Source organism: Leucopleurus acutus (genome assembly GCF_964270905.1).
Source record: "Leucopleurus acutus genome assembly, chromosome: 16".
Classification (NCBI taxonomy): Eukaryota; Metazoa; Chordata; class Mammalia; order Artiodactyla; family Delphinidae; genus Leucopleurus; species Leucopleurus acutus.
In genome coordinates, this window is record NC_139158.1 from 72,394,530 (window position 1) to 72,417,507 (window position 22,978).

The following is a 22,978-nucleotide window of genomic DNA, read 5'->3' on the forward strand; positions in this document are numbered from 1 at the left end:
GGCAGAGATGCCCCCCACCTGGGGCTTCCAGAAGGCTGAGGGGTCCCAGGTGCGGGGCGGGGTCCGAGCGCGCCCGCGATTGGCGCGCGGGGCGGCGGGGGAGGTAAAGGCCAGGGGCAGAAGGGGGTGGGAAGAACCCGGCCGCCCCGCGCGCCCCCGCTGCCGGGGTGAGCGCACGTGGGCGCCGAGCGCGGGGCCGCGCGCCCACCATGAACTCCAGCGGCCCGGGTTACCCGCTCGCCTCGCTCTACGCGGGCGACCTGCACCCCGACGTGACTGAGGCCATGCTCTACGAGAAGTTCTCGCCCGCTGGCCCCATCCTGTCCATCCGTGTGTGCCGCGACGTGGCCACCCGCCGCTCGCTGGGCTACGCCTACATCAACTTCCAGCAGCCGGCCGACGGTGAGCCCCTGGGGGAGGGGGGCGGACCGACCCACCTACAGACAGGCAGACAGGCAGACAGCATCCCAGCCACCCGCGCGCGCTTTCATCTCTGGCTAATCCTGCAAAATCTTCCATTTTGCAGCCAGGGAAACTGAGGTCCAGAGATACAAGGCCTTGGAAGGGGCTCCGAAAGGCCCCGGGGACAGGAACTAGCAGTTAGTGTGCTCCTACTGTGTTTTACTGGTGCTCCGTTTTCCGGAAGAGCTGTTAAGACAGTGAAAACAGCCAAGGGCTTTGGGGTCAGCCAGACCTGGGATTAGAAAGCCGGCAGCTGTGCGGTTTTGAGCAAATGAATCATTCTGAGCTTCAGTTGCCTGTCTGCAAAAGGGGGGAGGTACCTGCTTTGTAGAGTGATTGGGAGGATGAGCAATTGAAAGCACCCGGTGAGGAAGATGCCCGAGAAGACACGGGTGATGAGCGGGGCAGCCGGGAGAGCTCAGCCTCGGGCTGTGGCCTTTCCCGGCAGCCGGACCCGAGGTCTGCACCAGGCGCCTCCACCTTCGGGAACCGAGAAAAGCTGCCTGCGCTCCAGGCTCCACGACCTGTTTCTCGGAGCTGATAGGTTTGATCAGAGCTTGTCAGCTAGGCGTTGAGTGGAGAGGAGAGAGATGAGAGCGCAGGGTTTTGTTGGAGCTCTGCCACTAGGGTGCGAGCTTGAGCAAGATTTCAGGCTTGGCATCTCTTCATCTGTAAAGTGGGGCTAAGCCTTATTACCCAGTAGCATGGAAGGAATGGAGGGCTTTGTCTATGAAGGAGCTCCAGTATCACGTGGGACATTGTAAGCCCTCGGTAAGTGCTAACCCAAGAAAAATCATAATAACTATAGCGTTCAGGTGTAAGACTCCAGAAATATAACCCAAAAAACCTGCCCCAGCCAAGTCCAAAAGCGGGTGCCTTTACTCTGAGTCTCCTGGGGGGATGGGGAGGTTCCCTGAGCTGGGAGTTTGCTGTGATGGTTCTGCCGGTTTCCCAGCAGGTGGTAGAGCTGGATTCCTGGGAGCCTTCCCCTCTGCTCTGCTTTACCCACCCACTGCCTCTTGCCATCTTCCTCCAAGCCCTGTGCAACCTGACCTTTTTGCCAGACTTCATACATGGAGAAACTGAGCTCCAGACAGCAGAAGGATTTTACCCCTGGATGTTTATGGCAGGACTAGGTGGAAAACCCAGACTTCTTGAAATTTGCCCACTGAGTATTCCACAGTTCCCCTCCAAACCCTCTGAAACCAGAGGTGTCCCTGAAGCAGGGGACAGCATACCATCTGACAGAAGGATGGGCATAGGCTGTTGTTTTTAGACATACTACTGTTTACCAGACACCTATTTTGTGCCAGGCACAAAGTACAAGGCGCCTTGCACACCTTATTTAATTTTCAGTCTGTCTGACAACCTGGAGGCAGGTGGTATTCTCTCCCTTTGTTAGATGTAGAAAGGTGGGTAATATTATCATCATCCCCTCTTTACAGGTGTAGAAGTGGGCTCAGAGAGGTGATGTTCACTTCCCCGAAAGCCATACTTCCTTGGGATCAAATCTCAACTCTGCTGCTCAGCACCTCTGAGCTTCAGTTTCCTCAAACTGCTGCCACCCTTGTCATAGGGACCCTCCTGATCTTTCCCCTTTCTGAGCCTCAGTTTGCCCTTCTGTAAAATGGGGATAGGAATTCCTGCTCACGTCATTATGGTGAAGAGTTGAAGGAGATCCTACCTGGAAGGTGGGAGGAGCACCACACACATGAATTCTTTCTGTTTATCCCTCCTGAGGCTTCAAGCTCTTATCCCAAGTGAGACCCAGACAGTGGCTCTTTTCTTTTTTCTTTTTTGGCTCAGTTCCCAACTACGCTCCTTGGGGCTCAGGGAAAGAAAATCCCCTTCACTAGCTCCTTTCTCTCCTCTTGTCCAGCGGAGCGGGCACTGGACACAATGAACTTTGAGGTGATCAAAGGCCAGCCCATCCGCATCATGTGGTCCCAACGAGACCCAGGACTTCGCAAGTCGGGTGTCGGCAACATCTTCATCAAGAACCTGGAAGACTCCATTGACAACAAGGCCTTGTACGACACCTTCTCCACCTTTGGGAACATCCTCTCTTGCAAGGTGGGTGTGCCTCTTGAGGGGGGGGGGTCTGTGTTAGACACCTGTGTGGTGGTAGAGGGATACCAAGCAGCACCTCATCGGTAAAGAGCCAGGTTCAGCAAGCACGTGAATGGTAGTTGTTCTCAGCTGTAGCGGTCACCTACGTATCAGCTGGCTCTTGCTGTGTAACCACCTCCTAACTTCATGGCTGTCAACAACTGTGATTTATTCCGCTCGTAATTCAACCGTTGGCGGTTGGGGCTGAGTTCAGCCGAGCAGTTCTTCTGCTCTTGGCTGGGTTCCTTTGTTTGCCCACTGAGAGCTGGATGGCTCTGCTTCTAGGGAGTGGGTGGTTGTCAGCTGGACCGACTCGGCTTTCCTCCCTGTGGGCTTTCATCCTCCAGCAGGCTAGCCCAGGCTATTCTCACGGCAGTAGCAGGGTCCCAGGAGACAGAGTGGAAGCTCGCCTGGCCTCTTGAGACCTAGGTTCAGAACTAGCACACTGTCATTTTGTTGCGTTCTACTGACCAAAGTAAGTCATGAGAACAGCCCGAATTCAGAATGAGAGGGCAGTAGAAATTATAGGACAAAGCAAGTAGATACAGGAAGGCCATGATGGCAATGGACCAGACCTTGTCTGTAACATTTCTCTTATAATAGAATGGAAGTTTCCTAGGAGTAGGGATCTTGTTCTTATTCACCACTGTATCCAAGTACCTGAGATGTGAAAACATAGTAGGTGCTCAATAAATATTTGTTGAGCTAATGGCTGTATCATCATTTGGGAAGGGCTGTGATCATTTCTCTGACTTTGTAGTTGAGGGTCAGGGGCCATGCAGCAGATCAGTCTGTCCTGACAGGGCTTAACCCTGGGTGTTTTGCCCGCTAGATTTTCTAAGGGTGGCTGGTCAGTTACCCTGCAGCCTTTGGCATGTCCAGCCCTCTGGGGAGGCAGCAGGGGGGATGGGGAGTGATGGCATCCTCTGTGTTAGAACTCTTCCTTGACTCCTACTATGTGCCAGGCACAGTCCTGCAGTTCTCAAGTGAGGCCTCACCACCTCCCTGTGAGTGAGGGGATATCCCTGTGACTCAGAGGGGCAAACAGACTGGAGGAGGTGCAGCAGCTGCGAAGGGCATGCCATGATAGACAGAAAGGGCTGTTTCCTGTCTTTGAGGATCAATGGAAAAGAGAGAGAGTCTTAACTGTGTGCTAGGTTCTTACAGTGGTAACAGCAGATTTATCCAGAACTTTCTATGTGCTAGATTTTCTGCATACACATCCTCACAGAATTTCCCAAAATGGCCTCTTAAGATGCAAATAGGAGGATCCCGGAGTTACCCTGGAGGGCAGAGAGGCTCAGAGTTGGGGTTACTTGTTCACAGTTATATATTATAGGGGTGGGAGGTCAGTGGCCAAGGCAGGATCTGAACCAATGGGTTTGCTGGCTTAGCTGAAGCTAACTTAACAGGGAAGAGTATGTCTGTTTCCATTATCCAGGCCTTGAGGCTTCCTCTGGGCCACTGAGGATTGGACAGAAAGTTCTGTGAGACTCGGGCAAGTCTTTGCAGGCCCAATGAAGCCCTGTTATGGGCCTGGTTAGATACAAGGCATTCAGTGTGGTCCGTTCCCCTGGTGTTTGCTTTTAGGTTTTATGAGGATGGCTGGTCAGTTACCCTATAGCCTCTGGCGTGTCCACCCTTCTGGGGAGATGGCAGGGGTAGGGGGAGAGGTTGGGAGTGATGCCTCCCTCTGTGTTAGAACTATTCCTTGCGTGCTACCAAGTGCTCTCAGGCTGGTTGGAGATGGTGAGACTTTTAGGAACAGCTGGACATTGGGCTCTGAGGGGAATGCATGGGGATCCGGGGAGTCAAAGACCCAGAAAGGAGAGTGCCCTGGGGCTGAGGAAAGGTTTCTGAGGCACTGTGGAACTCCACTAGGCTTGGGGTCACGCCACTCAAGTTCAAAGATCAGCCCAGCCTACCGAGCAGAGAGCCAGCATGACATAGTCATCCAGACCTTGGACTTCGGGGCCAAGTGTCCTGGGTTCAAATCCTGCCTCTTCCACCTCCTGGCAGTGTGGCCTTGGGCTGGTTGTTTAACCTCTCCATACCTCAGTTTCCTCTATAAAAGGGGGCAGTGGTAGAACCTACCTCTTAGGGTGGCTGTGAATGTATATTAACTCACATAATCTTCACAATATAGATAGCCCTTGAAAGAGTAGCGAGCATCTCATTAAGCATCTATAGGAATCAAATAGTTACTTCTGCTGGCTGGCCAACCTCGGACAAGTCATTTATTCCCATTTTCCCCAGTCGGGCAGCTGGGGCTCAGAGGTTAAGAACTGCCTGGAAGGGTTCTGATGACAAATATAACAGTATGTGATGCCCTTAGCAGGTGCTTGGCACAGAGTGGAACCCAGTCAATGTGATTAAATCTGAATGACAGGCCTGGGCTTGAGTTGAAAGCAGAGGGACCCTGCTTGGGGCTGGAGGGGTGCGTGTTGGGTGTGGACTTGGAAGCAGGACTTGTGAAGGGCCAATTGGAGAGCCTTAAATGCCACGTTGGTATAGTTCTGTGGATTATAGGAGCTACTGGAGATTATTTCCCAGAGGGACATGATCACAGTTACATTTTGGAAAAAGCGTCCCAGTGGTCAGCCCAGAAGCTGGGTTGGGAGGCTGGGGTGGTGGTCGAGGCAGAAAATGTCACTTAGTTGAGCCGGGGCGGTGGCGGCAGGGATGAGTGGAGCCATGGACCCCATGAGATGGTCATTAGGGGTCTTAGTGCAAGTTCAGCCAGAGGGACAGGAACTCTGTGAACTGAAGATCTTTCCCATTCGCGAGGTCTGTCCTAACTTGAGTCGAGAGCCCTACAGAATGGGGGTAGTATGTTTGTGGGTCTTTTCAAAATTTGAAACAAGTTTGCTGTTGAAATAATAGATTAATTGGTAAAGTTTAAACAACCTGGAAAGGAATAAAGTAAAAAAGCTTTTGTCGCTTTCAACTCTAGTTCCCGGAAATAATTATTAACAGTTTTGTGTGTGTCTGTTTTAAAAATTTCCCTGCCAAGATATGGAAGCAACCTAAGTGTCCATCAATGGATGAATAGATGAAGACAATGTGGTTTATATATACAGTGGAATACTACTCAGCCATAAAAAAGAATGAAATTTTGCCATTTGCAGCAATGTGGATGCACTTGGAGGGCATTATGCTAAGTGAAATAAGTCAGACAGAGAAAGACAAACACTGTATGATATCACTTATATGTGGAATCTAAAAATTACAGCAGACGAGTGAATATAATAAAAAAAGAAGCAGGCTCACGAATACAGAGGACAGATACAGAGAACAAACTAGTGGTTACCAGTGGGGAGGGGGACGAGGGGCAATATAGGGGACGGGGAGTGGGAGGTACAAACTATTGGGTTTAAGATAGGCTCCAGGGCTTCTCTGGTGGCGCGGTGGTTGAGAGTCCACCTGCCGATGCAGGGGACACGGGTTCGTGCCCCAGTCCGGGAGGATCCCACATGCCATGGAGTGGCTAGGCCCGGGAGCCGTGGCCGCTGAGCCTGTGCGTCCGGAGCCTGTGCTCCGCAGCGGGAGAGGCCACAACAGTGAGAAACCTGCATACCGCAAAAAAAAAAAAAAAAAAAAAAGATAGGCTCCAGGATGTATTGTACAACACAGGGAATCGAGCCAATATTTTGTAATCACTGTAAATGGAAAGTAACCTTTTAAAAATGGTATATAAATGAAAAATAATAATAACCATCCCACACTTTCTCTCTTCCTGCTTTCCTTCCTTCTTTCTTTCCCCTCTCTTCCTCACTTTCTCAATCTTTCTCTATTTCTTTGTCTCTCTCGCTCTCACTTTCCAAAAGTTTCCCCTAAATATATATTTCTTGTGTTAGCGGAAACACAATTGAATGTTACCAAAAAATGCCAAAAGGTTTCTCAAAAGCATAGATGCCCACTTTAACCCAAATGGGCTTGAGTTTTTCCCCCCACTTAACAGTATACCTTACAGGTAACCCTGCCAGCCGTGAAATCTACCACATTCTCTTCGACTATGCACATACAGCAGACCAAGATGAATATACTGTAATTTACTGAACCAGTCTCCTCTGGATGGATCTCGGGTTGTTTCTAACTTGCAGTTAGAAACAAAGATGCAGAAAGGGGGGAAGGTGGCTGGAATCTAATCCTTTTATCCATTGCTTTAGGAAGATCATTAAAAGCTGGTCTGTGGTATAGATGAGATCTGCGTTCAGTTTGAGGACTCTATCCCTCCTTACTGTGTGATCCTAAGCAAGTAGATTGACCCCTTTGAGCTTTCGTTTCCCATCTCTAAAATAGGGCTGTTGTGCGAGATAGGATTGTCTTCGCAGGCACAGAGCAAGCACTCAGATATTAGTCGTTATTGCCGTTGCCATTCTTGTTCTCTGTTGGATGCTCTTCATGTCCTGTTTCCCTGTGGCCCAGGTGGTGTGTGATGATCATGGCTCCCGAGGCTTTGGCTTTGTGCATTTTGAGACCCACGAGGCTGCACAGAACGCCATCAGCACCATGAACGGGATGCTGCTGAATGACCGCAAAGTGTGAGTGGTGGGATGTGGGTGGCGCCAGGGCTAAAGGAGCAGAATCACGGTACCACCAACTTAGGACCCATAGTACTGCCACCGTCTAATGGGCGCCTGGCACTGAGCAGCTGGTGGTACTCTTCCTGGCAGTATGGCCTCGGACGTGTTGCTCAATCTCCCAGGGACTCCCTTTCCTCAAGTAAAACATGGGGCTGCTGGGATGCATTAGAGGAGTTCTGAATGGCAAATGGGGCGATGCTTTAGAAATTCTAGCAGGAACAGCTAATGGCCACATCATCAGGGGACAGAGTGATTTTTGTCTGTTCTCCAACCTTCTCAGCATGGCTGTGAATTTTATTAAACCTTTTGTTTCCTGAGATCTGGGGACAGGAAGGAAGGTTGGCATATGCTTAGCCTGCCATTTTCATGCCTTTAAGTTTGGCATCATCCCCACTTCACAGATGGGAAAGTTGAGGTGCAGATGCTGGAGAGAATCTGCTCTGGCTGTTGCCTCCCCCAGTTCTGGTTCTGCCCATCAGATGGCCCAGCCCCATGCCCGAGACTGATCAGTGGAGGAAGCTTTGGGGTGGGAGATGCACCCAGAGTCATTTTGTCCAGAGTTTCTCAGGGTAGCCTCCTGTCAGTGAACCAGAACTTTGACGGGCTTTTCCCAGTTCTCCAGAAGTGTGTTTCTATCTTTGTCAGCTTTCAGTTTACCTGTTTTCCTTTGTCACTCAGTTTCCTTCAATTTTTGGTGTCAGCTATCACTCGTTTGTGCTAAATGTCTTATATCAGGGGTCCCCAACCCCCGGGCCGTGGACCGGTAGTGGTCTGCGGCCTGTTAGGAACTGGGCTGCACAGCAGGAGGTGAGTGGTGGGTGAGTGAGGGAAGCTTCATCTGCAGCTCCCCATCGATAGCATTACCGCCTGAACCATCCCCCCATTGCTCACATTACCGCCCAAATCATCCCCACCCCTGTCCGTGGAAAAATTGTCTTCCACAAAACCGGTCCCTGGTGCCAAAAAAGTTGGGAACCGCTGTTTTATAGGTACCATCAAATTTTCTTATGCTTGCTTTGTTTTTCTTAATCTAGGATACTTTCCTAGATGTGTTTATGTGGACTTGGAAATTACAATTTTTAAAATTCATAATGTATTTAAATGATTTCAGTGCCCCCCTCCCCCACCCCAGCAATACTGGCATAAACTACATCTGGTTCTCTCACAGCCACTGCACCCAGTATGTGTTAAATGAATAAGCAAATCCCTGTGATGTGAGTTTGATCCCCAGTTTTACAGGAATGAACACTGAGGCTCAGAGAGGTTAAGTAACTTGCCCAGGGTCACACAGCTTGGTAACTGCAGAGCAAGGATTCAAGTCCTTGTCTGTGTGACTCCCAGATTTGTGCTCTTATCTCCTGAGCACTCAGCTGCCTCATTTGCAGTACGAGATCCTGTGCATTTGCCCCAAGAATGAAGTCATCTTAACCTTACGCTGGAACATAGAAGCTTGGCTGTTGGAAGTGGTCAGTCCTTGGATGTATGCCATCTAAGGAGCATTGCCCTGCCCAGTCCCTTGATGAGGGGTACAGAGATCCTGGAGGCCAGCGGCAATTGACTCAAGTGACCCAGGCTTACTGGGTGGGCCGGGGCAGGGATGGGGGTGGCCGACGGCAGCCATAGGCAGCTGCCTACCCTGTTGGCGTGTCCACAGCTTCGTTGGCCACTTCAAGCCCCGACGGGAGCGGGATGCAGAGCTGGGAGCTCGGGCCATGGAGTTCACCAATATCTACGTGAAGAACCTCCACGTGGACGTGGATGAGCAGTGCCTGCAGGACCTCTTCTCCCAGTTTGGTGGGCGTGTTCCCCAAGGGAGTTGGGGATCACTTCTCTTCTACTCCCAGCTTGGGTGCCCCCTGGGGCTTCCTGAAGACTTGGGAGAAGGGAGGGGACATCTCAGGGCTTGCCCGACTCCCCTTTGAGACAGGTTGTCCTTCCTAGGGAAGATACTGAGTGTCAAGGTGATGAGGGATGACGGCGGCCACTCCCGCGGCTTTGGCTTTGTCAACTTTGAGACGCATGAGGAAGCCCAGAAGGTAGGAACCTCCCTATGGCCCTGTTTCTTGGAGGAGGTGCGGAGCCAGGACTAGGAAGAAGGGAGATCAGGAGCAGAGGGCTCCAGCTGCCTGTGGAGGAAATAGTCCCTCCCCAGCATGGGTCCACACAAGCCAGGGCCCTTCCTGCCTGGGGTGAAGGCAGACGCCTTCAGCCTCCTCCGGTTGCTTCCATAGCCTGAGCCTGTCTGGCTTTTCATAGAATATTGCAGCATGGGAGCTACTGGGGGCCTTTGAGACAGCCATTACCCTCTTGTTGAATTGATCGTGGGATTGAGGCCAGGGAGGGGGAGTGCCGTGTTATTTCTTGCTTCCGAGACTTTAAACATATTGTTTTCTCAAAACACTTCCCCTCCCCTACTCTTTAGACCAATGCTGTCCAATAGAAATATAACATGAGCCACATGTGCCGTTCAAAATTGTGCAGTAGCCACATTAAAAAGGGTTAAAAAACCCCTGCAAATTTAATAATATATTTTATTTAACTTATTCAAATTATCACTTCAATGTGATATAATGTTGATATAATTGATTGTGATGTAATATTTACATTGATAAAAATTGAGATTTTTACAGTCCCTTTTTTGTACTACGTCTTTGAAATCTGGTACCTCTAGTCCATGTCAGTTCAGACTAGCCATTTTTCAAGTATTCAGTAGCTGCATGCAACAAGTGGTTGCCATGTTGGACAGCGTAGCTGTAGATTATTGATGGCTCTCAGCTTATACTTTTCCCTCCTTTAGGAAGCCACCTCTTCCTGTCCTCAGTGCTTCTGACAAGGTGCCCCTCCTGTCTGTCTCCATCGTTAGCTCAGATCTCCACGGATAGAACTGAGGGCAGGGGCTGGGTCTCATGTCACCATTAAATCTCTAGCATTTCACTGCTGGTAGGTACCAGATACATATCTACTGAGCAAGGGAATGGTACAAGGTCTCCGCGTGAGTAATAAAGCAGGGATAATGTCCGATTTTGCCTCCCACCATGAAGCTCTTTCCGTAGCTCCTGCCCCATTAAGATCACTGGTCATGGGAGAGCTCAGCTCATAGTGGATTCTGGATGGAGACCTGGATCCTGGGGCCACCTCGATAGCAGCCACTTCTCACTGAGCACTTACCACAGGCAAGGTGCTACCTGATTTTGCAGACACTGTCCTGTCTCCTCCCACCGGTGTGGGCTCTACTGTGGTTATCAGGTTCCACCAGGTTGTAGCTAGGAGGAGAGAGCACTGGGATTAGAACCAACTCTTTCTGGCCCTGAAGTTTTGTTCTTAAGTAAAGGGCTCCTTTGAAAGGTAACTTCTTGTGTCTCCTTGGACATGTCCCACCCTCTCTGTAGACTTTGGTTGCCCCAACTCTAAAATGACAAGTTGGAGTAGAGCAGTGAAGCTGGCAGGGGAAACCGTAGACTCCAAGGTCTTGGAGACTTTGGTAATGACCTGTTTTTTGCGGTTTTCTTTAAGATTTATTTTTTATTTATTTATTTATTTTATGCTGTGTCGGGTCTTAGCTGTGGCACACAGGATCTTCGTTGAGGCATGCGGGATCTTTCGTTGCAGCACGTAGGCCCTTTGTTGTGGCGCACAGGGTCTAGAGTGTGTGGGCTCTGTAGTTTGTGGCACGCGGGCTCTAGTTGAGGCGTGCAGGCTCAGTAGTTGTGGCGCACGGGCTTAGCTGCCCCACTGGCATGTGGTGTCTTAATTCCCTGACCAGGGATCTAGCCCACGTTCCCTGCATTGTAAGGGGGATTCTTTACCACTGGACCACCAGGGAAGTTCCCTGCCAATGACCTTTAAGACTGCTACGGAGCAGGCAGTTCTTGGGCCCCCAGAGTGTTTTTACATATATTTACATATGTTTGCAAGTCTAGGTAGGGAAGCAAGTCATTATGTGAAAATATTTACTAATGAACTGACCACTTAAAAAGTCAGTTCCCTTTCAAATATTTCTCCTCCCTAACACCAATGTCTAATCCAAACCTTTGCGTCAGTACTCACAGTGGGTCTGATTTTTGCAGATAAGTCAATGCCGATTCAGTTCATTATTAGTGGATTGCAGAGAGACATTGCACGTCTGTTTTTTTTTTTTTTTTATGTGACACCAGGTTGGGTCACCGCCCCTGAACAAATTTAGTAAAAATTTCTCTCTCCCTCCCTTTTTTCTTTTATAATTTATCTTTATTTTTATAGTGGAGTATAGCTGATTTACAATGTTATGTTTCTTTCTGGTGTATAGCAACTTGATTCACTTACACAGAGACATCTATATCTACATATTCTTTTTCAGATTCTTACCAGTCTTATACATTCTTTTTCGGTGATTACAGTGTGTTGAGTCAAGTTCTATGTGCTATACAGTAGGTCCTTATGGATTAAGACATCGCACGTCTTGCAGAAGATGTAGGAATTCATGCAATCGAAGCCACTGACGGTTTGGGGTGTGGCAGGCTTAGGCCAGTTAACTGAAGAAAAGAAAACTCAAGGTTAAGAAGCAAATGTTTCTAAAGTCCTCACAGCAGAAACGGTTCTCTGTGCTGTGAAACCCAACATGAAGGACCTTGATTACGCCGTCACGCCCTTTGGAAAGAATTATGCTTGATGCTATGTTCTCATCGTCAGTGTGTAGTTACAGTTAGAACCTAAATGTTAAATCATGGGAAACTTTGCAAATTTCAATTTCACTTTTTCAGGTAGAGCCCAAATCAATTTTTTAAAATTCTATAGTTTACTCTGAAATTCTGTCCCATGTTTTTAAAAAATGGATTCACTTTAAATGGCCTGGATTCTGGTACTAATTATTCTCAGCTAACAAGGCCAGCCTGGCTTGCAGGTGGCCCCGTCTGGGCCCAGAAGATGGGACTGGAGGACAGGGCTAAGGCCAAGGCCTCATGGGGGTGGTTACCAAGCCCCCTGGCTGCCTCTTCTCTGCACAGGCTGTGATGGACATGAACGGGAGGGAGGTGAGTGGACGGCTGCTCTACGTAGGCCGGGCCCAGAAGCGGGTGGAGCGGCAGAATGAGCTGAAGCGCAGGTTCGAGCAGATGAAGCAGGACCGGCTGACCCGTTACCAGGTGAGGGACAGGCTTCCTGTGGGGCAGTTGCTTCGATGTGAAAGTGTCTGTGTGTGGGCAACCCTGAATGCGACTCCCTCCTCCAGCAATCCCGCTTCTGGGAACTTGGCTTTAGAGATGCGGGGAGTGGGGAGGGGCTGCACCTTCCAGGTGATGGACTTGCTGAGTGATGGGTGAGGTGCAGGGGTGCTGCATGAGACTGAGAACTGGAGGCTTGGTGGGCGGGGCTTCCAGTGCCCCCTTGGCCCATGTAAGCCCCTCCCCCCACCCCAAGTCATTCTGGGGCTTGGAGGGCAAGGGGCACATCTAGCAGGTATCCTTTCCTTCTAGGGCGTGAACCTGTATGTGAAGAACTTGGATGACTCCATCGATGATGAGAAACTGAGGAAAGAGTTCTCTCCCTATGGAGTGATCACCAGTGCCAAGGTGAGGGCCGGGGGCACCCACGGGGGATCGGTAGCCTTCCCCTCCCATCCTCACTGCCCACGCGCACCCCCATCCCCGCCCCGGGGCTTCCAGGGATTTGGTGCTGCGCTGCTCCTTCTGGAGTTTGGGAGCTGGGTCTGACCCCGTTGGAGTTTGTCGTCCATCTGCAGCCTTGTCTGGGCTGGAGGGGAGGAGGGTAGAAATACAGTCCCAGTCACACAGCTGGACTTGCTGGGGCTCACTGTAACCAAGGTTCATCCAACAAGCATTTATTGAGTGCCTACTGTATGCCAGAGTACAGAAATTTGTGTCTCAGAATTTCCATTGACTTTTGTTGTCTGGCCTTGGCTGGTGACATAACCCCTTTCCGGGCCTCAGTTTCCCCATTTGGAAAATGAGAGGCTTGGGCTGCATCATTCTTCACTCATTCTTCCCCACGTATTGAACAGCTACCGTGTGCCCTCCTAGCACCAGAGATGTGATGTTGGCTCTGTGACCTTGAGCAGATGTCTTCCGAGCCTCACCTATAAGATGAGGGTGGGCGGTGGGCTCCCTGGATGGTTCTGAGCCCTGGCTTCTCATTAAAATACCGTGGAGAGCTCTTAAATAGACACCCGAGTCAGAGAAACTGAATGTAGAGCTCTGGGCATCTTAATTTTAAAAGCTCCCCACGTAATTTTAAGAAGACCTAGTGTTCGTTCATTCCATACTTGAGCACCTGCTGTTTTGCCAGGCCCTGTGGGAAGCACACAGGAATAAGTCAGACGTAGTCCTTGCCCTTGAGTAACTTATAGTCTAGTGGGGAAGTCGGATGCATCACTAACTCAAATCTACTGTAGGGTGGGGTGGGGTTGGGGTAAGTGGAGGAGGCAGAGCTGCAGGAGCTCAGCAGAACAGGAAGGAGGGCTTCCTATAAGAAGTGGCAGTGGCAGCAGCGTTTGACTTGACTGTGAGGAGGTAGGGAGCTGCGGGTGGGAATGAAGGACTTTCCAAAGAGGTCAGTGTGGGTGACGGGGCTGAGGACCTGCACGTGTGGTGTGATGGTTGGGCTCTTAGGACGTGGTCTAGAAGTTCTTTTGCCTGTTGAATTCAATTTAAAATGTCCTTCAGGGAGCCTGGTATTTGGAGAAGAGGTTCTAATAATTTTTGAGTTAAGGACGTTTTCCCCAAAAAGTGACAGAAAGCTGTGGGACATGTGAATTAAGCATCAGGAAATCTGATTAAATTTATCAATCAGTAATTGATAAATCTGATTTATAAAAAGCTCTGGGCCCTCTTTCCTGGCAAATGCATACTTGGTGTAGTATTATGGTTGGAAGCTGGGATTTTAAAGTTAATCTGAAGTAGGTCTAAATCCCAGTCCTACCATTAACTACCTGTAGAGCCTGAAGGAAGTGACATTGCCATTTGGACCCTTTTTACCCCATCTGTAAAATGGGAGCAACATGATCTACTTCTAGAGGTGTCCTGAGAACTAAAAGGCCTGCAAGTGGAGCACCTGCCCACGATAAGTAGTGAAATAATGATCTAGTTGTTCACATACCTGGCATATAATTTGAGATTCACTGACCTCCTTGAGGACCCCTTGAATGAAGGGAATTGTACAAAATCTGGATTGCTTACAGTTGATGCACAGTGGGGTGGACCATCTTGTTATAAAATGGGAATTTTATATAAGTTTATATGTACTTATAAAATTTAATATATTTTCTATTTTATAAAATAGTGATTGAAATGAGATAATAGTGTTATAAGCAATTTGTAGAGATTAAGTTCATAGTAAGCTCTGCATGAGTATTTTTTATTATTTATTTTATTTATTTTCTATTTATTTAGGCTGCATTGGGTCTTAGTTGCGGCACGGGAGATCTTCACTGAGGCATGCAGGCTTCTTTCTAGTTGCGGCGTGCGGCTTTTTCTCTCTCTAGTTGTGGTGTGTGGGCTCAGGGTGCGTGGACTCTATAGGTTGTGGTACGCGGGCTCTCTTGTTGAGGCGCGGGCTCTCTAGTTGAGGCACGTGGGCTCAGTAGTTGTGGCATGTGGGCTTAGTTGCTCCGAGGCATGTGGCATCTTAGTTCCCTGATAGGGCTCGAACCTGTGTCCCCTGCATTGTAAGGTGGATTCTTTACCACTGGACCACCAGGGAAGTCCTTGCATGAGTATTAGTTGTACTAATTTTATCTTCTTTAAAACTACCTAACAGAAGTTCTTATTAATTTGCTAAGACAGTATTTTTGTGCCAAGAAAATTTGGCTGTCTCATAGAGCCTATGGACACCTTATCCCATGGAGGATATGTTTAAATGCATAAAAGAAAACTCATAAGATTACAAAAAACAATTGGATTGAAATATATTTGTTAAAATATGTTCTGCTTTATTAAGGCAGCAAACTATAAGATCTAGGGGAATTCCCTGGCAGTCCAGTGGTTAGGACTCCGTGCTCTCACTGCCGAGGGCCTGGGTTCAATTACTGGTCAGGGAAGTAGGATCCCACAGGCCACGTGGTATGGCTGAAAAAGGTAAAAAAAAAAAACTATAAGATCTAGTGAAGTAGTAATGAGCCTAAAAGATTTTGAGATCAGCAATAATTAATGCGATATGAAAATATTCTTCTTGACAAAGTCACAAGCACAGCTAATGCTACTGTATTTTTTCTTTGCCTATATTCAAAATAGAAGGAAATGCTAATGTAAAAATAAAGATGCCATTTTCCCCCCATCTGAGTTCACAGACCCCCAGAATTCTATCCATTGACCTCCCTGAGGGGATCTGTGAACGCTCAGGTCGAGGCCCCTGTATGAGTAGCAAAGTGCAGCTGAAAATCATTGATGTTAGAGCATGGGCTCTAATAGAGCAGATTTAAAATGTTCTCAGCTCAGGTCCTCATGGAGTCAGGCCAGTGTCTCAACCCTAAAAAAAGATCAAGAATCGTATATGCAATATGGATGGGATCCTTGAAGAGAAAAATGTTAGAAAGTCCAGTGAAATCCAAATGAAATCTGCAGTTCAGTTAATAGCATTGTAGATAATAATAGTATTGTACTAATCAGTCAATACTGTAGTTCTGTCCCACTGTTAACATGGTACATTTGTCAAGCTAGGTGAAAGATATACAGCAACTCTGTACTATTTTTGCAACTTTTCTATAAATCTAAAGTCATTCCACAATAGAAAGGTTATTTTAATAAAAAATTTTTTTAAAAAAAGGCTTAAGAACCTCTTCCCCAGACTCCTAAAGAACGTGGCTCTGTGCCTTGCCGAGGCAGTGGAGGTCTACCAGCACCGTACATCAGGTTTGAGTTGTGGCTAATGTATGACCCACTGCCTAGGTGAGTCATCCTTTTTTTTTTTTCCTCCATAATAGTAAGGAATTTTGTTTCTATCGCAAAGAAAATTAACACAATAAAGCACCAAAAATACAAATTCAAATTATTTTCCTATTCCATACAAATCTCTTTCATGGAGTCTCTAGGAAATATAACTCTTAAGAGCATCTTACTTTGTCCATAATTCACAAATAAAACCCGAGGAGTAGTTGAAATGCAGAGTTTTCATTATAGTGACCCCTACAGAAAGGTTTAAGATTGTAGCCTGGCCGAAGAACCCTGCCCCTAGATATTAACCTGTCCCAAACTACCATCCCACTTCCTTTTAGCCGCACAGGCGAAGGCAGATACAGTAACGATTTAAGCCGGCTTTCCATCACCGCTTAGGAAAATCTTTTCAGAAGGAAAATTTAGAGATCAAAATTAACTCTGAAATGCAGCTGTTCTCCCTAATTCTGGGGAATGGTCTAGTAAACGATGAGCAGCCCTCATTAGCAAGTGGACCGGTCTTGGACAAGTCACTCTGAGCCTCACTTCCGTCACCTGTAAAGTGGGAGTGGCCATGCCTCCCTGCTCAGGTGGCTGCACCTGTCGAGTAAGAAGGCGTGTCACATCTTCTTTATCCATTCATCCGATGATGGCATCTGGCATACTGTGGGCCTCAGTAAATGTGTGGGTGAGAGAGGACCCCCTCTTAATCGCAGTTTCTCCTGGGTACCCTCAGTACTGGGCTGGGCCCCCCAGGGGGTGGGGAGCGTGGCCCCCGGAGTCTTCCTTCTCCACCCCCAGCAGCCCTTGTCTTGTCTTGCTTTTAGGTGATGACAGAGGGTGGCCACAGCAAAGGGTTTGGCTTTGTGTGTTTTTCCTCTCCAGAAGAGGCGACGAAGGCCGTGACAGAGATGAACGGGCGCATCGTGGGGACCAAGCCACTGTACGTGGCACTGGCCCAGCGCAAGGAGGAGCGGAAGGCCATCCTGACCAACCAGTACATGCAGCGCCTCTCCACCATGCGGGCCCTGGGCAGCCCCCTCCTGGGCTCCTTCCAGCAGCCTGCCAGCTACTTCCTGCCCGCTACGCCCCAGGTGACCTCCTGTCCGCATCCCTTCCCTGACAGCCAGGTGGGGCAGGAAGATCAGAGCTTCACAGGCAGACAGAGATTCCCAACATGCTTCAGCTGGAAACTCACTCGGCAGGCGGCCGTTGTCACCCCATCTCTAACAGGGGTAATTTTGTCCCTGTCAAGCAATGCTTCCCGATCTGGGAGAGAATCGTGAATGTTATGCTGAAAGATTCTCTGCAGTCAAATACGTTGGGGAAATATTGCATTAAGCCAAAGAAGCCTTGATTTCTTTACTATGTACCTTCTTCTATCCTGATATGCCAGTAGGCACCATGACTTTCCCAAACTGGCAGAGTACGTAGCATTCCCCCAGCTTAGATGATCATTTTTGTGGGACGCCTGCTAACATCTCTCCTGTATGCTAATGTTCTAAGGGGCCTGGTTTGGGGAAGGAGCTTGTGTGACCTGGAGGGAGTAGAAAGATGTCTGTAGAAAGATGAATGGCTCCGAGGATGGGAACATTCCTCCCCCTTAGCAGTTCCTCAGGCTGGCACAAGTAACAGTGGGATTGTCGCCCTTTTATGCAGGTCACTGGGCTAGTAGTACTGATCATCAGGGGCAAGGATTGAGCCTGAGGTCTTGCCCTGAAGGGGTCAGGGCTAATGGACCTCCTGATGTGGGAAGCCGGAGCCTTAACCCCAGCTTTGTGGGTCTATAATGACCAGTCCCCTGTAGGGGACAGTGGAATTCCCATAGTGGTGTCCCTGAGGGAATGCAGTTTCTCACCTCCCCTGCTGCCAGCCCCCCTCACTCTAGGTCTTTCTGTCCCACACAGCCTCCAGCCCAGGCCCCATACTATGGCTCTGGCCCACCTGTCCAGCCTGCCCCCAGGTGGACGGCCCAGCTACCCAGACCCTCGTGTGAGTGACCCAGCCCCTGCCCTCCACATGGGTCCCGTGGGGCAGCGTGTAACACGGTGGGTTAAGGACACGAGCTTGGGGGTCAAGCCTGGCTCTGCCACTTCCCAGGGTGTTAATTTGGGTGGGTCACGTCACCTCTCTGAGCCTCGGTTTCCTTTTGTGAACGTGGGCCTGAGTGAGATGTGTGTAAATCACCAAGGACAGGGCCGAGCCCGTAAGACACACACGCAGCTGTTACCTTCAGTGAGCTCCAAAGGCTCTCCTGATTTGTGACGGTGAAAATTCCTGCAAAGCTGAGAAAATAATACTCCTTTGGCACTACTGTTGATGAATGGTCCTCCTCTAAGAGTGACGTTCACCCTGACCTGAAGCTGCCCTGGGGGACCAAGCTGTGTGGTCCTGGTACCTATGCTTCTTGGGGTCCTGGGTAGACAGAAGTTGGCTTTGTAATTGCAGATTTCCAACGCCCTCCCCTGGAGTTCTGGGTCTGCCAGTGAATTCACTCCTCTTATCTGCTGCAGAATGTTCTGGTTCCCCTTCCCATCCCCTTCCTCACCCCAGAACTGTCAGGGTGCAGCGTGCCCGCCTGATTGTCCCCCTCCACCTAAACTTTCTCCATATTCTCTATGCCGCAAGCCGCCTACCCGCCTGCGGCCTCGGTTGTCCAGCCAGCAGCCGTGTCTCGGCGCCCCTCGTTCCCCATCGGCAGTGCCAGGCAGATCTCCACCCACGTGCCGCGCCTGGTGCCCCACGCCCAGGGAGTGGGTGAGTGTGGGCAGGGCTGGGAGGAATGGAACAGAGGGCGGGTGCGGTGGTGGGTAGGGGCTTGCTCCTGGCAGGGAGTCAGAACGGGCTTCCACGGTGACCCTGCCGCTGGCCCCCTTGGAGGGCAGTGCCGGCATCTGAGGCCGTGCAGTGGGCTCCAGGGTCAGGGTCCTACCGACCCAGTTCCGGGGCTGACTCACTCTGTGGTCATGCTACCTACTGTACCTGGTATCCTCTTGTCTAAAATCTGGGTGAGGGACTTCCCTGGCGGTCCAGTGGTTAAGACTCTGAGCTTCCACTGCAAGGGGCGTGAGTTCGATCCCTGGTCGAGGAACTAAGATCCCACATGCCGCGCAGCACGGCCAAAAAAAAAAAATCCAGGTGAAAGCAGTATTCCCGTCGTGTTATGCGGGTGAAAGTGATCACACGTGCAGGGGCGCAGCACCAGATCTGAACCTAAGTACTGCGGCAGCTGTGAACAGGGGAGCAGGTTTGGGCTCCAAGGCAAGCATCCGTTCCTTCATTTGGCAGGTGTTTGCACGCCTGTGTGCTGACCCTTTACTCGATGCTGGGGATTCTGCGTGAATGCTGGTTTTGAGGTGTCATGCCTTTGGGTTGCTGTCGGCCTTACCATCCCTGCTTATCTCTTACAGCCAACATCGGTACCCAGACCACAGGGCCCGGTATGGCAGGATGCTCTTCACCAAGGGGGCCTCTCCTGACACACAGGTGTTCCTTGGCAACACACAACACCCACCGGGTAAGGCTGGCCCAGCTGCCCACTGAGTTTGGGCTCTGGGGGTGCTTGGCTCAGAACCCTGTCTAAGGTGCCGGCCCTGTCTGGGCCTTGGTTTTCTTTCTATCCTTGGCTTGTAAAGTTTCCTTTATGAACATGTACCATCAGAAGAGATATCCCCACCCACCACCCACTAACAGAGGGGAAAAAAGACCAGGATCACATTTTGTTTGTTCATCACAATTTGCTTCGCCTGGGTTATTACCCAAATTAACTTGGGTTTCCTTAGTATTTACTTAGTAAGCAGCGAGGATGTGATCACTCTGCAGAATAGAACTGAAAATATCTTCTGTAATTAAGAGCTGTGTATTTATCTCCCTGCCCCCTAAAAAACTCTCCGAGTCAGCATTTTCAGATCCTGTCTAGAATTTCTGTGGGTATACTTCAAACTATTTCTTGCAAAATGAACAAGAGGAGGCTTTAGAGAGCAAAATGGTTTTAAAGTTACCAAGATGCGAAAGGGTCAGAAATCACGCTGGGGATGCGGCCGTAAAGCTACCTGATTAAAAAGTGCTTTCTTTAGCACCAGGTGGTCAGTAACGTGTGGCTTTCACTTGACAACACGCATAGGGTTCCTAGCACCACGGAACACGTCTGCACGTCACTTTGTCGTCTAGTCCACCGTGCCCTTGTTAGGGATTCTGTCCCGCCCGATTGTCCATACCTTGCCCCCTGCTCCCCCTCTTCTAGAGCCTTCCTGGAGGCCTGTGCTCACCCGACAAGGGTAAGTGTTTTGAGGCCTTGCCCATCCATGTGGTTAAGGGATGTGTCCCCGGCACCATGTGCAGGTCCAGGAGCCTGCTGTGCGTGTCCCCGGACAGGAGCCCCTGACTGCGTCCATGCTGGCCGCAGCGCCGCTGCACGAGCAGAAGCAGATGATCGGTGAGTGGCTGGTTCCTCGACCCTGGAGCAGGAAGGGGGCGCCACCAGCCGCCTTAGCTGGTGGGAAGTGCCTTGAGTGGAGGTCAGACGTGGGGACGAGGTCCCCAGCCTCGTGCTGACCCACCTGCCGGGCGGACTTGCCCAAAGGGCCTTTACTTCCCAGGACCCTGTTCATCTTGTCTTAAGACCCTGGTCAGACCAGATGGTCCCGAGATCTCTTCCAGCTCTGCTGTTGTGTGGCTTCGACTCAGGCTGGGAGAGACCCCAGACGTGGGGAGATGAGGGGCCAGGAGGGGGAGCAGAAGGGTAGGGTCTTGGGTTTCTGCCAGGAAATGGCCTCTAAGGTGGGTGCTGTGGTACCTCACGCCTCTCGTGATGGGAAGAGGCTGTCACCGAGTTTCGTCGGTCTCCCAGTGCCCACGGCAGGGGGGAAGAACATAAACGTGTCCTGGGAAACAGGCATTGTTCCCCCTGGCCCCTGATCTCCTGTGCAGTCCATCTCCACCCCGGCCTCTGTGGCGGGCCCTGCTTAAGGAGGCCGCTACCTGCTGAACGAGTGAGCGAGCTTGCTCTGGTTCCCAGGCTCTTTCCTTCACCTACACCTCCAGGCTCTTCTCGGAAGGTCCCCAATGCCACCATGCCATTGTTTGCTCGGCTCACTTGGGGTTTTGCCACTTTACTACCCACCCCCAGAGAAAAATTCTAAATGGGCTTCATGGCGGTAGAAGGCTCTGTAAGCAGTGCCCTGGAAACATCTTCACTCCCCTTGTGGGGGAAGCCCTCCCCCACCACTGGAGGCACCTCCAGCCCCGGCTGCACCCTCCACACGTTGCCCAGATGGGCTGACCACCACCACTAGGCCCCGTCACTCGAAGTGCCCAGTGGTGGAAGGGAAGTTTATCTTGTGTGCTTGGCTCCCCTGTCCCTCCGAGAAGTCAAGTTCAGCATTATTGCATCCCGTCTAGAATTTCAATGTGATCCTTCAAGTGATTTCTTGCCAAATGAACAAGAGTAGTCTTTTTTTTTTTTTTTTTTTTGCGGTACGCGGGCCTCTCGCTGTTGTGGCCTCTCCCGTTGCGGAGCACAGGCTCCGAAAGTGCAGGCCCAGGGGCCATGGCTCACGGGCCCAGCCGCTCCACACCATGTGGGATCTTCCCGGACCGGGGCACGAACCCACGTCCCCTGCATCGGCAGGCGGACTCTCAACCACTGCGCCACCAGGGAAGCCCCAAGAGTAGTCTTTAAAACAGCAACCAGCCTTGTGTCAGGGCCTATGCAGTGTACTTTACATGTACCGTCAAATTTGATTCTTCACACTAGCCTCCAAGGCGGGGTTGGCTATGCTCACTTGGGGAAGAGGCCCCCGAGAGTGTTCAGTGACACACCTGGAGGGAGCAGTTCTGGGACAAAAACCCGATGCCCCCTCTGCTGCGTTCCACAATACCACCCCCGCCCTGGGATGCCCGGGCTGTCCGCCAGGCGTGTGCATAAGCCTCAGAGGCTCTTCCGTACAGGTGAGCGTCTCTACCCCCTCATCTACAATGTCCACACCCAGCTGGCTGGCAAGATCACGGGCATGCTGCTGGAGATCGACAACTCGGAGCTGCTGCTCCTGCTGGAGTCCCCAGAGTCCCTCAGTGCCAAGGTGGGCTGGAGCCTGCGAGGAGCGGGGAGGCCTGGGGGCAGAGGAGGGTTACGGATCAAGGCCTCTCCTAGGCGAGCTGGTAGGCTGCTGCTTAGACAGGTGAAGTGTATCTTCTTGCTGAAATCAGCTAACACCCGCAGAATGTGGAGGTGGCAGAGGGCCTTGGTGAAGGGCCGGCTACTTCAGCCCCTGCGGCCTCCCTGCAGCTCCCCAGGCAAGACTGTGCGACAGGGCGCTGTGTTCTGACCCAGCCCAAGGGTTAGGGTTCCCCCAGCCGTCTGGCAGTGTAGAAGGTGGCCGTGGGTCTCTGCCATGGAAGCCAGTGAGCACAGTCAGAGGGGGCGGCGGGGCTGGGCACGGGCCTTCTCGCGTCCGGTGGGCCAAGGCGGGAAGGCAGGGCTCTCCCAGGACCCTGCTGGAGCAGCTGCACCAACCCCTCCCCCGTGTGTCCCACAGGTCGAAGAGGCCCTGGCGGTGTTGCAGGACCACCAGGCCACGGAGCAGACCTGAGTGCACGTGCGCCGGGACCAGGTGGGTGGTGGTCAGGGGAAGGGTGCCGAAGCAGCCAAGCCCAGAAGCTGTACAGAGCTGGGGAGGGACGTTCACAGATTCCCAGAGAACGCTGTGGTGTCGCTGGCTTATCTCGGAGGCACCAAGAGGTTCAGGGGAAGCTGTGACGATCAAAGGCAAGGAGGACAGACTGCGTGATGGGAATTGGCATGGACTCCAGTGCCGCCCGCCCCGGCGGCCTCGCTCAGAATAGGCTGGCCCTCCCCCGGGCACCGCCTGGCCCCACGCAACCTGCCGGAACGCCTGGCTTGGGCTCGTCTGTGTCCTTGCTTCAAGACTGGGTGTCTGCCATGCTTTAGAAACATTTATT

General features: G+C 51.0%; 1 protein-coding gene across 1 annotated transcript; it reads left to right on the forward strand.

Moving 5' to 3' along the window:
* Positions 1 to 209: 209 nt before the first annotated feature.
* PABPC1L (poly(A) binding protein cytoplasmic 1 like) lies at positions 210 to 22,608 on the forward strand (the record flags this gene model as incomplete). Its single annotated transcript, XM_082857161.1, has 14 exons — positions 210 to 402; positions 2,342 to 2,535; positions 7,000 to 7,115; positions 8,812 to 9,006; positions 9,085 to 9,193; positions 12,140 to 12,277; positions 12,608 to 12,703; positions 16,846 to 17,112; positions 17,926 to 18,010; positions 18,647 to 18,775; positions 19,429 to 19,535; positions 20,360 to 20,453; positions 21,968 to 22,098; positions 22,555 to 22,608. 14 exons carry the CDS (start codon positions 210 to 212, stop codon positions 22,606 to 22,608), a joined length of 1,908 nt encoding a protein of 635 aa, XP_082713287.1.
* Between the last annotated feature and the right edge of the window lie 370 nt (positions 22,609 to 22,978).